Here is a 16443-nt window from a genome sequence, read left to right on the forward strand (position 1 = left end):
CAGACAGTATCACCACACGATTCAACAAAAGAGCCGATCGCAGCTGTAAATATACGCCCCCTTCACCCCTTCACCCCTTTGCCTTGACGCTTTCAGGGGGATCGTGATCGTTGTTCTCCGAGCTCGAAGCCTTCCGCCAGCTTCCCTGCACAGAATGTTCGCTTTGGAAGAAAGACGTCGTGTCTCTTTTTTATTTAAAAGAAAAAAAAAAAGATATTTAAGAAAGAGATTTTGCGTCAAAACACTGGCTGTTCTGCCATGGAGACATTCAGGATGTGGATCGGGATGCCGTAGCACGTAGCACGTAGCACGTAGCACATAGCACGTAGCAGGTAGCGTGATGTTCCAGGGAATTTTGTTCACAGAGTGGACATTCAGGCTTCTGAGTGTAAGACGGTCACGTGCCTGTCGTAAAGAAAGCGTGGGTTTGCAATCAACTTCTTTGTCTGTTTTGTTGTTCTGATAAATAAGGCAGCGCTGCAATACATCTCTATCTATAGTAATAATAATTATTATTATATAAAACATCCCACTACCCCAGCGGCTGTAAAAATCCTGATCCCTAAACGGATATTGTGCTCACAGAGAGCAGATACTTCCTGCCTAGTTTATTTCACATAACTGCTAACATATAACCTCTCTCTCTCTCTCTCTCTGTTTTTTTATTTATTATTTTTTTACTAAAGTTCTACATCACCACGCTCTCAACAGACTTTGCTTTGATGCTTTGATGAAACGGTTCACACAATCGAAGGAGTAGAAAATTCCGAAATGGTTCTTTAAAAAAAAAAAAAAAGGAATGAAAGGAATGAATGTAAGAAAACCAGGGGCAGGTAAATGGGTACATCATAATACGCCGTTCAAGAACAAGGACACCAGCGGTTGTGGCAGTGCTAGCTACTGATGACCGTGTAACAGTTTCCTAGTGTTGGACAACACTCGGAATGAAAAGACACGTCCGAAATCTACGCTCTACACACTCACACACACACACGCACACATGAGTCCTTCCTAACAGTAACAGTCGCTCTCTTATCTGAAGTGTACATGCATATGTGTGTGTGTGTCTGTGTGTGTGTGTGCTGGGGTGTGTAAATGTTTGTGTGTGGGTGCGCTGGGGTGTGTGCGGTGTGTTGTGTGTTGAGAAAATGAACATGAACATTTCTGAAAACTAAGCATTCTAGTTGGCCTCTCATCAATACACAACAATACACACACACACACACAAACACACACACACACACACACAGACACAGACAGACACACACAGACATGCTCAGTTTGGCATGAGTCCCAAAACCTTTGTGAAGGAAGTCCATAGCTTTGTTCCCCATAATATCTGTAAACAGTGTCTCACTTAAAGAGCAGTCTTCATCACGTTCGTCTCGTTTTCTCTCTCTCTCTCTCAACAGTCTCGGGATTTCATTTCTTTCTCTCACGCGTGTCTTTTGTACTGTTCTCCTTCTCCCGCCTTTCCTTCTCGTACTTGTCCTTCTCTGATTTGGCTACGCTGTTATACGAAGGTGGCGAAGCCGAAGACGGAGTCATGTCCGTTTTGTCCGATGCGGAGTTCTCTGGAAACTTCCCGATCACGAGCACCTCTTTCTCGGGCAGAGGTTCGCCGCCGCCCTGCAGCCGCTTGCGATACATGTCCGACGCCTTCTTGATCGTGATGCGGATGCGGTAGCGTCGGAAGGCTCGCTGGATGATGATAGCTGACATTTCCTCCTGCTTGCGCCGCAAGGTGGTGGTGATGGGTTCGTAGGACACTTTGGACGGATTGGAGGCCATGAAACGCTCCTCCATCTGGCCACGCAGCGCGTCCATCTCGCCCTCCTCGCCCAGCACACGCAGAGTGAAGGCGAACAGGATGTCCAGGCAGTGGATGCGGTCTCCGCTGACCATCGGCAGGTCCATGGCGATCAGCTGGATCTTGTTGGGTTTAGGAATGCGCAGCGGTGGGTCCAGGGCGTCTGCAAAGTCCGACAGCTTGTCATACTCGACAAACTGCGTAGCGTTCGGGTCAAAGCGCTCCCACACCTCGTAGAACATCTCGAAGTCGTCCTCGCTCAACGGTTCGGCGCTTTCCTCCGTCGCAACACTGAAGTTCTCCAGGATGACAGCGATGTACATGTTCACCACAATCAGAAAGCAGATGATGATGTAGCTGACGAAGAAGAAGATGCCTACCGAAGGGTTGCCGCAGTCACCGCGGTACGAGCTGCCCGGATGCTCGGTCTCGCTGTCGCAGTCGGGTTCACGCTTGTTCAGGATGGGAGCCAGAAGCCCGTCCCAGCCGGCCGACGTCGTGATCTGGAAGAGGCACAGCATGGAGTTTCCGAACGTCTCGAAGTTGAACATGTCGTCAATTCCGGCTTCGTGTTTCACGTAGGCAAAGTTGGACATGCCAAAAATGGCGTAGATGAACATGACCAGGAAGAGCAGCAGACCGATGTTAAACAAGGCAGGGAGTGACATCATTAAGGCGAACAAGAGAGTACGGATGCCCTTGGCCCCCTTGATGAGACGGAGGATACGGCCGATCCGAGCCAATCGGATGACTCGGAATAAAGTAGGAGACACGAAATACTTCTCGATCACCTCTGAGAGGAACATTCCTGCAAACAAAAGGATTTGATTGATATATAATGTTTTACTGGTAAGAATAACAGATAATGTGATACGGTTCCACACTTCTCACCACACACTTCCCCAGAACTTACCGACGATGGACAGAATCACAACCACAAAGTCGAAGACGTTCCAGCCGATGGTGAAGTAGTAGTGTCTGAGCGAGAACATTTTCAGCACACACTCGCCAGTGAAGAGCACGATGAACACCAGGTTGATCCAGTACAGGATGTTGTCCATGTCTTTCGTCTGATCGTCCGTTTCCACCATCATGGTCACCATGTTCAGGCAGATCAGGATCATGATGATGATGTCGAAGGCTTGTTTGGTGATCAGGTCAAAGATGATGCCCTGAAGTTTGTTCTGGAGAACGCAGAAACATTGTTACTCAAAGATTTAACCAACATCCTTTCTTTTTATATTTACATTTATGATGTACAGTACTAGTTTTAGATGAGAGCAAAAGTTTGTATCCCCTACAACCAAAGGAATGTACAAATGATCGGTTTTACAACACAACAATCCATGACACATGCTCTGGAGAACCGGGTTCTGCTGAAGAATGCTATCTAACTTTACTTCTTGTCTATGACGTGTCCAAGTCTAAAAACTGTCATTAACTCGCATGTTATGCTGAATGTCACTTCAGTCATGATGTATTTGTTAGCTTTTAAATTCATTACTAAAACACTTATTACTTGGCCCTATATTTAGAGTATAAACCAAAATCTGTAGAAATATATTTTAAACTGAAGCCAAAGCCAAATATGTGAGATATTGTAGAAGAGGGGGAGAGAGACGAGTGTGTGTGTGTGTGTGTGAGAGAGAGAGAGAGAGAGAGAAAGAGAGAGAAGCATTGCAAAGCCATTTGTGTGTGTGGGTTGTGTGTGTGTGAGTATGTGTGTCTGTGTGAGAACGAGAGAGAGAATGGCAATCATCACAAAGCTGTGTGTGTGAGTGTGTGTTTGAGTGTGTGTGTGTGTGTGTGTGTGTGTGTGAGTGAGTTTGTGTGAGTAAGTGTGTATGTGTGTGTGAGCATACAGTACCTGTGTTTGTGTGTGTGAGTAAGTGTGTATGTGTGTGTGTGAGAGTGTATGTTTGTATGAGTGTGTGTGTGTGTGTGTGAGTGTTTATATGTGTGTGTGTGTGTGTGTGTGTGTGTGTGTGAGTGTGTGTGTTTGTATGTGTGTGAGTGAGTGTGTGTGAGTAAGTGTGTATGTGTGTGAGCATACAGTACCTGTGTTTGTGTGTGTGTGAGTAAGTGTGTATGTGTGTGTGTGAGAGTGTGTGTTTGTATGAGTGTGTGTGTGTGAGTAAGTGTGTGTGTGTGTGAGCATACAGTACCTGTGTTTGTGTGTGTGAGTAAGTGTGTGTGTGAGAGTGTGTGTTTGTATGAGTGTGTGTGTGTGTGTGTGTGTGTGTGTGTGAGAGTGTGTGTTTGTATGTGTGTGTGTGAAAGTGAGTGTGTGTGAGTAAGTGTGTATGGTGTGTGAGCATACAGTACCTGTGTTTGTGTGTGTGTGAGAGTGTGTGTTTGTATGAGTGTGTGTGTGTGTGTTTGTATGAGTGTGTGTGTGTGTGTGTGTTTGTATGTGTGTGAGAGTGAGTGTGTGTGAGTAAGTGTGTATGTGTGTGTGTGTTTGTATGTGTATGAGAATGAGTGTGTGTGAGTAAGTGTGTATGTGTGTGTGAGTAAGTGTGTATGTGTGTGTGAGTGTGTGTGTTAGTATGTGTGTGTGAGAGTGAGTGAGTGTGAGTAAGTGTGTATGTGTGTGTGAGCCACACGTTAAGCCTCAAGAGCTCAGTGTGTTGTACTGTGTTCATCATGCTGTACTGTACGTACTGCAGGTCTGGGGATGGGTTTCTGTGGTTTCTTCGAGCCGAGCTTCTTCATGGCGTTGTAATACTTCTTCTGCTCTTCTGTCATAAAGATATCCTGACCTCCTAAGTAAAGAGCAAAAAAAAAAAAAAACAGATTCTGGTTACAACCTTCATCCTCGTGACTCTGACCTGAGTGTGTTTAAGACACGTTTACTGTGCGTTTCTGTTTTTAGGAGCCGCAGACACATCGTCTCCTACGATGTATTTAAACACTCATCTTTTTCTTCTGCTGGTTAAAGTTATCGATGATGACACCGATGAAGAGGTTGAGGGTGAAGAAGGAGCCGAAGATGATGAAGATGACGAAGTACAGGTACATGTACAGGTTTTCTTCGTAGACTGGCTGTTCCTCCTGCTGCATGGTGAAAAAAAAAATAGAAATGATTTGTAATTTGTTGGTATTGGAAATACAGTATAGCTCATTTCTGGATTCTGGGAAAAAACAGTAGTTTGACAATAAAACTCTCTCTCTCTCTCTCCCTCTCTCTCACTCTCTCTCCCTTTCTCTCTCTCCCTCTCTCTCACACACACTCACTCATTTTCTACCGCTTATCCGAACTACGTCGGGTCACGGGGAGCCTGTGCCCCAGGACGGAGTGCCAACCCATCGCAGGGCACACACACACTCTCATTCACTCACACAATCACACACTACGGACAATTTTCCAGAGATGCCAATCAACCTACCATGCATGTCTTTGGACCGGGGGAGGAAACCGGAGTACCCGGAGGAAACCCCCGAGGCACGGGGAGAACATGCAAACTCCACACACACAAGGCGGAGGCGGGAATCGAACCCCCAACCCTGGAGGTGTGAGGCAAACGTGCTAACCACTAAGCCATCATGCCCCCCACCTTGAAACTTTAAGAAGTAATAAATATATTTCACCACCAATGTCACATTATTATTATTATTATTATTATTATTATTATTATTATTATTATTATTATTATTATTATTATTATTATTATTATTGTACCACGTTATACAACCGTATTTTTTTAAATACAAGGTTAACATGGTGAAACGTCTCAACGTCTGAACGTTAATTGCTCAGTCGTTCAGTAACCCTTCGACCGCTGAGGGAGTGAAAGTGTTCTCTACACATTACTGCTATAATTATGCCTAAAAATACTTCCACCTAAAGCGACCCGCCACAGGGAGAACCTCAGTGTTCCTGTCTGCTCACAGAAAATTAATTATTAGCATGTATTTAAAAAACGCACACAAAGAGCAGTGTATTGTGGCGCGGCTGGAGAGACTTACGTTGCGAGAGTCTACCGCTGCGTACATGATGTCCATCCAGCCCTTAAACGTGGCCTGCGGTGAGAGAAAGAGTTAGAAGGAGCGTGATTAGAAAGACTGTTTGAGTTTTTTGAGCCACGCGGTTGTCAAAGTTCTCCTCACCACTTGGAGCAGTGCCAGGTATCCGGCTCCTACGTTGTCGAAGTTGATCTTGACGTTCTTCCAGCGGGCGCTGTCGTTAACCAGCGCCAGGCACTCGGACTTGTTGTTCACCACGTTGCGGGGTAAGAGCTCGTCCGTGGTGCTGTTGACACAGTAGTAGTACTTTCCGGCGAATAGGTTGACGCCCATGATGCTGAAGATGAGCCAGAAGATCAGACACACGAGCAGCACGTTCATGATGGAAGGGATGGCGCCGAGCAGAGCGTTCACCACGACCTGCCGCAACAAAACACGGGCACAACTCAGTCGCTGGAACCTTCAGTCACTGTACGATTACACACGGTGGGCGGGGCTTATCACGGCATTGTGATAACGGTGTTAGTCGAGTGAGATACAGGGGATGTACACACACTTACTGTATGTTATTGCATTACTAAGGAAAAATTGTGACTAAGATCATTAGGGGAAAAAAGGGTGTTCACTAATAGCTATGAGCGCTACACAGGGGCTTATTTTGGCTGGTGATGAAGCGGTCACATAATTACACAGCACACATCAGGAAAACCTCACAGCAGCTGCTGCGGCTGCAAAATTCAAACGTTTTCTTTTAGCATAGTTTGTTTTTAGATGAACTGACAAGACACACAAAATCAGAACAGAAACCAAAAAACCTTGTTTGAGACACGACGATGTCACTACATTTCTGTACTGCAAATAAAAAAAGACACACAACAGAGAAATTAAAGGTCAAAAGGCACAACAGAAACATCACAATCACAAACAGAAACAATGAATCGTATATAACACAGTCATAAACACATTACAGTTACAGTGACAAGTAACAAACTGTGTGTGTGTGTGTGTGTGTGTGTGTGTGTGTGTGTGTGTGTGGGTATATACCCTCATGCCCTCGAAGCGGGACAGTGCCCTTAGCGGTCTCAGAGCACGCAGGGTCCTCAGTGATTTAATGGCACTCAGCTCAGAGTAACCCAGAGCAGTAGCTATAAGACTGACCAGAGACACCTAAAACACACACACATACACACACACACACACACACACACACACACACACACACACACACACACACACACACAGGAGAAAGCAGAGTCAGTAACAAAAGCAAGTAAAAAACATATAAACACAACAATATAATAAATACATTTGAACACTCACTCTGTCTCTCTCTCTGTCTGTCTGACTGGCTGTATCTCTGTCTGTCTCTCTGTCTGTCTCTCCCTCTGTCTGTCTGTCTCTCTGTCTGTCTCTCCCTCTGCCTGTCTGTCTCTCTGTCTGTCTCTCTCTCAGTCTGTCTGACTGGCTGTCTCTCTGTCTGTCTCTCCCTCTGTCTGTCTGTCTCTCTGTCTGTCTCTCCCTCTGCCTGTCTGTCTCTCTGTCTGTCTCTCCCTCTGCCTGTCTGTCTCTCTGTCTGTCTCTCCCTCTGCCTGTCTGTCTCTCTGTCTGTCTCTCTCTCAGTCTATCTGTCTGTCTCTCTGTCTGTCTCTCCCTCTGTCTGTCTGTCTCTCTGTCTGTCTCTCCCTCTGCCTGTCTGTCTCTCTGTCTGTCTCTCTCTCAGTCTGTCTGTCTGTCTGTCTCTCTGTCTCTCTCTCTCTCTGACTGTCTGTCTGACTGGCTGTCTCTCTCTCTCTCTGTCTCTCTCTCTGACTGTCTGTCTGACTGGCTGTCTCTCTCTCTCTCTGTCTCTCCCTCTGTCTGTCTGTCTCTCTCTCTCTGACTGTCTGTCTGACTGGCTGTCTCTCTGTCTGTCTCTATACAGCTGGAGTCATTAAAAAGGTTTAGCAGATCACAACATTTCTAATTTTAGTGTATGTCGTGGGAGAAAAAGGGTTTTAATTATGTGGATAAATAAAATCCTAACTATCAGCTCGGAATAAAAGTGGAATCCTTGCTGATGGCTGAATAAACCACCGTGTGGTGTTTGGTTTTAGGAAACGAATCAACCTCAGAGTCAAATCAGTGGCTCAGTGTCTCGAGTCTGCGTTTGAGCGTGTTTCTCCACAGCTGCGTTAGTGAGCAGCAGAGCGCCGAGCTGAACGAGGTGTCGGATGGAGAGTGGGTGCTGGCGTCTCTGTGACAAGCTGGCACCCTCTGGGGAATTAAAGTCCCAGTATGTGTGTTTGTGTGTGTGTTTGAACGTGGTGGGAATGAATCACTGATGAGTCAGCACATGCTAAACAGATAACCACCTCCATCTGCTCCAGGGGAACAGTATGATGCTGGAGTCAGGGGCTGTGACCTATATGCTGTGTGTGTGTGTGTGTGTGTGTGTGTGTGCGTCAAAAAAAAAGCTGAGTAAGGAGTTCTTTTTCTTTTGAAAATAGATAATAATAATAATAATAATAGATATAATAATAATAATAATTCATTCATTCATTCATCTTCTACCGCTTATCCGAACTACCTCGGGTCACGGGGAGCCTGTGCCTATCTCAGGCGTCATTGGGCATCAAGGCAGGATACACCCTGGATGGAGTGCCAACCCATCGCAGGGCACACACACACTCTCATTCACTCACGCAATCACACACTAGGGACAATTTTCCAGAGATGCCAATCAACCTACCATGCATGTCTTTGGACCGGGGGGAGGAAACCGGAGTACCCGGAGGAAACCCCCGAGGCACGGGGAGAACATGCAAACTCCACACACACAAGGTGGAGGCGGGAATCGAACCCCCAACCCTGGAGGTGTGAGGCGAACGTGCTAACCACTAAGCCACCGTGCCCCCCTAATAATAATAATAATAATAATAATAATAATAATAATAATAATAATAAGAAGAAGAAGAAGAAGAAGAAGAAGAAGAAGAAGAAGAAGAAATCTCTAAAATATATTATGTAATTAATAATATATTTTTTTATTTGTGTATTTATTTATATTTAAATTTAATTATACATATTTTATAATAATTACTCACACTCACTCACTTTCTACCGCTTATCCGAACTACCTTGGGTCACAGTGAGCCAGGGGAGGAAACCGGAGCACCCGGAGGAAACCCCCGAGGCACGGGGAGAACATGCAAACTCCACACACACAAGGTGGAGGCGGGAATCGAACCCCCAACCCTGGAGGTGTGAGGCGAACGTGCTAACCACTAAGCCACCGTGGTGGCAATAAAACTTGAGTTGAGTTAATAAAGGTGTTGGGATTTAAAGTGGAGATAGAGGTGATATTTCCTGAGGATCTGAGGGAGTGAATTATGACGAGAGCAAATGATCTACTGTAGCTTTCAGCTGTAAAGATCAGGGATAATAACAGCATGATGAGGCACCGGACTTCAGTAGTTTATTTGGTTTATTTCACTCTGTAGTAAAGTGAGATGCAAGAATTCAAGAAGACTGTTTGTGTAAAACAAAAAGGTGAAATTAACTGTTAAATAAAATCAATGGCATGTGAGGAGCCCGAGCTGAAGCAGAGATACAGAGCAACACTCTGAAGGATACGGCCCTTAATCACAGAGTAATCGACAGCTGATTAAAAACCACCTCCATCCCAGACAGACACAGAATTTAACTACAGATGGAAATGAACCTGATGCAACAGTTCATTCGAGAAGACGTTTGTATTCAATGAGGACATGATAACACCCCCCTCCACACACACACACACACACACACACACACACACACATCAAGCAATAACCGAGGGTTTTACATACGTCTACAATCAGGAAGTCGAGCCAGCACCAGGCGTTGGTAAAATATTTAACAAAGCCGTACGCCACCCATTTCAGCAACATCTCCAGGATGAAGACATACGTAAAAACTTTATCCGCATATTCCAGCACCGTCTTGACCGTCTTCCGCTGCTCTACGTAGATGTCCTCAAATGCCTTCACACACACACACACACACACACACACACACACACACATACAGAGAGAGAAACAAATTTCAGGAATAATTGCAGCTGCTTCGTATTTTTATAGTAAATATATTCTTTGCCACTTGTAATGTATATATTTGTTTGCCACAGAATCAAAGCCGATAAGTATTCATGTCTAATTAATTCATGCTTTACTAAACTCTAATGGAAAATTTACATGTCTACATGTAAATTAGAGTGTGTGTGTGTGTGTGTGTGTGTGTGGTATGTGTGTGTGTGGGGGGTGTGAGGTATGTGTGTGTTTGTGTGGTGTTTGTGTATGTATGGTGTGTGTGTGGTGTGTGTGTTGTGTGTGTGTGTGTGGTATGTGTGTGTGTATGGTGTGTTTGTGGTATGTGTGTGTATGTGTATGTGTGTGGTACAGTATGTGTGTGTGTATGGTGTGTCTGTGGTATGTGTGTGTGTGTATGGTGTGTGTGGTATGTGTGTGTGTATGGTGTGTGTGTGGTATGTGTGTGTGCGTGTGTGTGTGTATGGTGTGTGTGTGTGTGTGTGTGTGGTATGTGTGTGTGGTATGTGTGTGTATGGTGTGTGTGTGGTATGTGTGTGTGTGTGTGTGTGTGTATGGTGTGTGTGTGTGTGGTATGTGTGTGTGTGTGTGTCCTCACCAGAGCACCGCTGCTCAGCAGGATCATGAAAATGATGAAGGACTCGAACCAGTTGTGCTCGACGATAATAAAGCAGGTTTTCCTGAGAGTCCACCAGCTCCTCCATCGTCCCTTCTCCACGTCCACCTGACAGCACTGAAACCTCATGACGCAGCCTGGAAAGACGGCGCGGAGAGACAGAAAGAAACAGCGGTGAGAAACAGCGTCCAATCACAGGGGAGAAATCTCTTCTCCTTTTAAAGTCTCACAAGAAACATCACCTTCTTTTCACTGTAGCTTAAGGTGCGAAAGAAAAAAAAGCAGGAGCTACGATGTACAGGGGTGGGAAAAGAATCACTTCAGGATGTGTGCTAGGAGGAAATTAGTCAACGACTGGGTGATAATAGAATTTTGACAGAATAGAAATCTGGCATGCATTTAAGATCAGGGAGGATTTTTATTCTTAGCGGTCTGTGTTCACACTGAAGCGATTAAATCTGGCACTCCTAGCCTCTAACTGCAGTGTGGAATCTAATGTCACTTCAGATCAGACGCTGCTGCCTAACACACACATACACACACACACACACACACCTTCAGTGAAGCAGTCCTCAGGGTCCAGCGACTCTTCTGGTTCTAGCTCTACAGACTCTGCCCCCTCTCCCGGGGGTCTGATGTCCACCGTGCTTCCCTCAGAAGAACTCAGAAGAACCGTGTCCACAGGAAGCTTCTAAGATCACACACACACATACACAGACACACACAAACGTGCATGCAGACAGCACACACACACACACACACACACACACACACACACATGCAAAACCCCTGATTAAACCTCCGCACCGTGTTCCTTCAGCTTCTTGCCGTCTTTCATTACTTCATGCAGATTCAACCAGATCATTCAAAAGTACCTACAAGCCTGTGGATTGATCGATTTGGTTTGATTTGCTTCGTCCTGATTGGTAGCCGTGCATGATGGCCTGCAGCACGGGCTCATGGGTAATCTCACAGTCAGCTGTGGGTACGTTTGATTGGCCTTCATTCCTTCCTCATGCATTTTTTTTTTTGTTTTGTTTTTTTTTTTTTAAATCAAGGTGCATATTTAAAAAGAATTCATCCAAGCTCGAGTGATCTCGTCAACAAATGTTGAGTGCTCCGAGTATTTTCATGTCCAGTGCAAAACAACAACCCCCCTGGATTTTAAATGATTTTTTTTTTCTCCTCACCCCCAAAAGGACGAATGATTTCTATTGGATCTGATCCAGAACAGATTGAGAGTACAGAAGGTAAGGTTTGGATTGGGACATGTTCCCGCCCCACTGGGTGCCATTTTCCCCTCATTGACATGAAAACACAGAGTGGAAAGTCCATTCCGTTAAAGCAGTGGTCAAGCTTCAGTCCGCCAGTCAAGAGTTTGAAGAGGAGGGGAGCCGCATTAGCACATATCTAACACCAGGACCGCAGGTCTGCACCAGCCTGAGACAGCATTCACTTTCACTTTCATTTGTACAGCAACATGAATTTCTGTCATTTCTGTTGCTTTGCTTTTCAGAGGTGATGCCAATAAAAGAACCTTTTTTCACTCAAATTCTAATATGATCAAAATCTTTGTTATATATATATATTTAAAAATGTACACTAATGTTTCAGTTACCTGGTTAACTTTATCTCGCTTAAGAGAGAGAGCAAGATAAAGAGAGACAGACAGAAAAAGAGCGACAGATGGAGAGACAGACAGAGGCAGACAGTGGGAGGGTGAGAAAGACAGACAGACAGACAGACAGACAGACATAGAGACAGGGAGACAGAGGCAGACAGACAGTAATAGACAGAGAAGGAGGGGGAAGACAGAAAGACAGACAGATGGAGAGACAGACAGAGGAAGACAGTGGGAGAGTGAGAAAGACATACAGACAGACAGACAGACAGAGAGACAGACAGACAGAGAGACAGACAGGGGCAGACAGACAGTAATAGACAGTGAAGGAGGGGGAAGACAGAAAGACAGACAGAAAAAGAGAGACAGATGGAGAGGCAGACAGAGGCAGACAGTGGTAGGGTGAGAAAGACAGACAGACAGACAGACAGACAGACAGGGAGACAGGGGCAGACAGACAGTAATAGACAGAGAAGGAGGGGGAAGAGAGAAAGACAGACAGATGGAGAGACAGACAGAGGCAGACAGTGGGAGGGTGAGACAGACAGACAGACAGACAGACAGAGGGTGAGACAGGGGGACAGAGGCAGACAGACAGTAATAGACAGAGAAAGAGGGGGAAGACAGAAAGATAGAGAGAAAAAGAGAGACAGACAGAGGCAGACAGTGGGTTGGTGAGACAGACAGACAGACAGACAGACAGAGGGTGAGACGGGGAACAGAGGCAGACAGACAGTAATAGACAGAGAACGAGGGGGAAGACAGAAAGACAGACAGATGGAGAGACAGAGGCAGACAGTGGGAAGGTGAGACAGACACAGACAGACAGACAGACAGTGTGTGTGTGTGTGTGTGTGTGTGTGTGTGTGTGTGTGTGTGAGAGAGAGAGAGAGAGAGAGAGAGAGAGAGAGAGAGCGTGTGTACTAATGTCACCTCCTTAAATTTGATAAGTCCAGTCCGTGTCCCTGACTAGTGTAACAATGTTTTTGTAACTCTTTCCGTGATTGGTAGAGGCGGTGACGTCACCAGGCTTCTTCAGCGTGGGCGTGTTCACAGTCGATACCCGAGTGAACGGCGGCGCACGAGAATGCTGTCTGAAACTGAGCGGCAGCGCTGGTTGCCATGGTACCCAGCTAATGCGGCGCAGGGGAATGATGTAAGCATGCCAGGTTCAGAATGTTCTAGATTATCGTTCAGTTCTCTCTGAGGTGAAAAGCGGCGCAGATCCTTTCGAGCACAAATGTTTTCACTGCAATGTTTTTTTTGTTTTTTTTTTTTAGTTTTTAAACTCAACAAAGATCTTTTCTGTCATTTCAGAAATATCCTGCAACCCTGTGAATTATTTTTGTTTTGGTCCAATTCATTTAACAAAACATCCCAGTTAGAGCAAGCTTAGGGAAAATTCAGTCAAAATCAACGTTAAAGAAAAAAAAACAACAAACATAATAATAAAAAAAACAGATTTTCAATCGAAAGATCAATTTGCGCTCAAATCATTAACGCTAGAACGATTAGCTTGGTTTCATTCAGGGTTCAAACGGTAACTCAGTGCAACTGCCCCCTAGTGGTGATGCCGATGATAGCGTTTTAATACAAAAGTTATTCAGAGCTTCAAAAATTTTAGTCAATATTATACACACACATATAAATATATATATAAATATATATATATATATATATATATATATATATATATATATATATATATATATATATATATATAATAAAACCCTGTTGATACCAAGCTGATAGTTTGGTTAGAGAGCTGCGATGCTGCGATGCAGCTTTCATCATTCCTTAATGAACAATACTGATGTCAAGATGCAATTAAACAAATATGAGCCATGGACTAAATCTACAGAGGCAACATCATTCCTTTTGTCTCACTGAAACACACACACACATACACACACACATACACACACATACACACATACACACATACACACACACTATAAGAATGTTTTCATACTTGGACTAAATAACCGAGTAAACACCTGGGGCCGATGCTTTGGGGAGGGGCTTCTATGTTCTATGAACATCTGGTTTTATACATCTGCAAGGTGAGGCGAGGAAGTATGACGTCTTAAAATCAACATTGTAAATCAACATTGTAAATATGCCTTTTTTTATTATTTTATTTTTGTAAATTGTATTTTCTGTTTATGCTTTTTTAGTTCAACTTAATGTCAAATTTTTTTATTTATTTATTATAAATAAATAATTTATTAAAAAATAAATAATTTATTTATTTGAAATTTTAAAATATTCTTTTTTATTTTACACCCTTTTCAGTTTTTTAGTTTTTATTTTTACATTTAATAAATTACATAAATTAATGTTTTTTTTTAAATGTTTTTTAAAAAACCTACGGAATTATATATATTTAAGATATATAAACGTGCCGAATACTTAAATCCAGAAAAAGAAATAGTACACAAGTGTGAAAACGAGACACACACACACACACACACACACACTCTCTCTCTCTCTCTCTCTCTCTCTCACACACACACACACCCTTCCACACGGTAACTGTGCTGTAAGTTCATTCAGCTTTGGATGCTCAATGTCAACAACAAAAAAATAAAAATTCAAAAAGAATAAAATGTATGTTCACAACAAAAACAAGGAATTAAAAGGGATGCACAATGGCTTGAGTTACAAATGGAAAATGATGATCTTGCTCATTCCGTATGATTGTTGTTACTGCAAAGAAGCCCTGTGCTCTTAAAAAAAATAAAAGAAATAAAAGAAAAAAGAAAAAAATAATAATAATAAAAAAGAAAGAAAGCTAACAGCTGTTTCTCTCCAGTGCAGTGGGATTCAACAGGAAAGGGGGGATTTAGGGAAGGGCACAGGCACAAGAGAATGAAAAAAAAGGGCAATCCGTTCCAAAAGAGAAAGAAAATGAAAAGAGAGAGAGAAAGCGGGAGAAATAAAAAAAGAAGAAGAAGAAGAGAGAAAGAGAGAAAGAGAGAGAAGAGTTCGGGAAGAAATGGCAGAGTTCTTCATGGTTAGTGTGTGGGAAGAGGAAAGACTCTTACAGGGGTCTCTCAGAGAAAACCTGGAGTTCGCCTCTCATTACGCTGCAATAACAGGTCACACACAGAGAGATACACACTTCACAAAACATGGATAACAACGTCGGCAACTTCAACACACCACCAGGAAAAGATTACAAGGAGGAAGAAAGGAGGTTAAAGAACACTGTGTTCGATAGTAGCACTTTCTTAGAGGTATGCATGGAAAACGCAGTGGCGTGAAGATACACGCTTACATGTGAAAACAAACACACACACACGCACGCACACACGCACACACACGCACACAACATGCATGTGTGGAAATTTAAGCGCACTCGATTTCACCCTGGGCTTTGAGGCTGCATTTAGCAATTTCTTCACCAAGCTGACTTCATTAATAATCTGGACTGATGCTGTTCCTGCTCAGCTGGTTGTAACTAATACACATTATGTGCAGTGTGTGTATGTGTGTGTGTGTGTGTGCGTGTATGTGTGCGTGTGTTACAGTATATATACAAATTCAGCAGCTGTACACAGCCCAAGGTACTACGTATCTGGCTATGATCCGGGTCATGTAATCATGGGGCTCATGACACACACACACGCACGCACACACACACACACACACACACATATATACACAATGTATACAAAATAATACAATATTAAAAATAACTCAAGGCATTTTAATTCACTCTAAACAATAAACAGCTTAAAAATGTAAAAACTAGAAACAAAACTAATCTACAAATCCAGACGTCTAAGATTTCAGATCTCTTCCCTACCTCTTTGCTTCCCTCTACGTCGGACGACTCGCTGCTGAAATCCTCTGTGTTGAGGTTCTCGAAGTCTGACTCGCCCACGGCGATGGGCACCGTGACGGTGAGGCTGGGATTATGGATGAACGACATGTAGTCACCTTCCTCAATGCCGTACTTTCCGTGGCTTTCCACCCCGTTGCTAGGTGTCACGCAGGGTTCCTTGAGGAAGTCCTTACCGAGGTCCACAGCCACGGGCGCATGGTTGGCCAGGCAGTTCTCCTTGCCGTCACTGTGCAGGTCGTCCAGGGGCTTCTCCTCGTCCAGGGCGCCGGGTTTGGACCCGGCTAGAAAGAGGCTCTGCAGAAACTGCCTCAGCACCGACTTCACGAAAGCGATGCCCTTCTGGATGCGACCCACAGCGACCTGCAGGTTGTTCATCTCGCTGTCGTCGTCTGTCGAGGCTAGGTTATCTGCGCTGAAGGAGCTCAGCAGCAGAGCCAGGAAGAGGTTCAACACCTGCAATGCAGCCACAACCAGACCCAAATAGTACCATGATGCCAGAATCTGAACTCAATATGA

General features: G+C 44.2%; 1 protein-coding gene across 1 annotated transcript in view; it reads right to left on the reverse strand.

Annotated features, from left to right (window-relative positions):
• Positions 1-201: 201 nt before the first annotated feature.
• The window catches only part of scn1lab (sodium channel, voltage-gated, type I like, alpha b), a 37456-nt gene continuing 21214 nt past the window's right edge, over positions 202-16443 (reverse strand). Inside the window, exons 17-27 of the mRNA XM_060868881.1 lie at positions 15889-16380; positions 11012-11147; positions 10439-10593; positions 9604-9777; positions 6821-6943; positions 5921-6196; positions 5780-5833; positions 4726-4867; positions 4475-4575; positions 2724-2994; positions 202-2618 (exon numbers count right to left, since the gene is read on the reverse strand). Of these exons, the coding sequence (XP_060724864.1) occupies positions 1423-2618; positions 2724-2994; positions 4475-4575; positions 4726-4867; positions 5780-5833; positions 5921-6196; positions 6821-6943; positions 9604-9777; positions 10439-10593; positions 11012-11147; positions 15889-16380 (3120 nt within the window). The 3' untranslated portion in view covers positions 202-1422. The remainder of the gene's footprint in view (positions 2619-2723; positions 2995-4474; positions 4576-4725; positions 4868-5779; positions 5834-5920; positions 6197-6820; positions 6944-9603; positions 9778-10438; positions 10594-11011; positions 11148-15888; positions 16381-16443) is intronic.

This window comes from Tachysurus vachellii, chromosome 4 (genome assembly GCF_030014155.1).
Source record: "Tachysurus vachellii isolate PV-2020 chromosome 4, HZAU_Pvac_v1, whole genome shotgun sequence".
NCBI classification, from domain to species: Eukaryota; Metazoa; Chordata; class Actinopteri; order Siluriformes; family Bagridae; genus Tachysurus; species Tachysurus vachellii.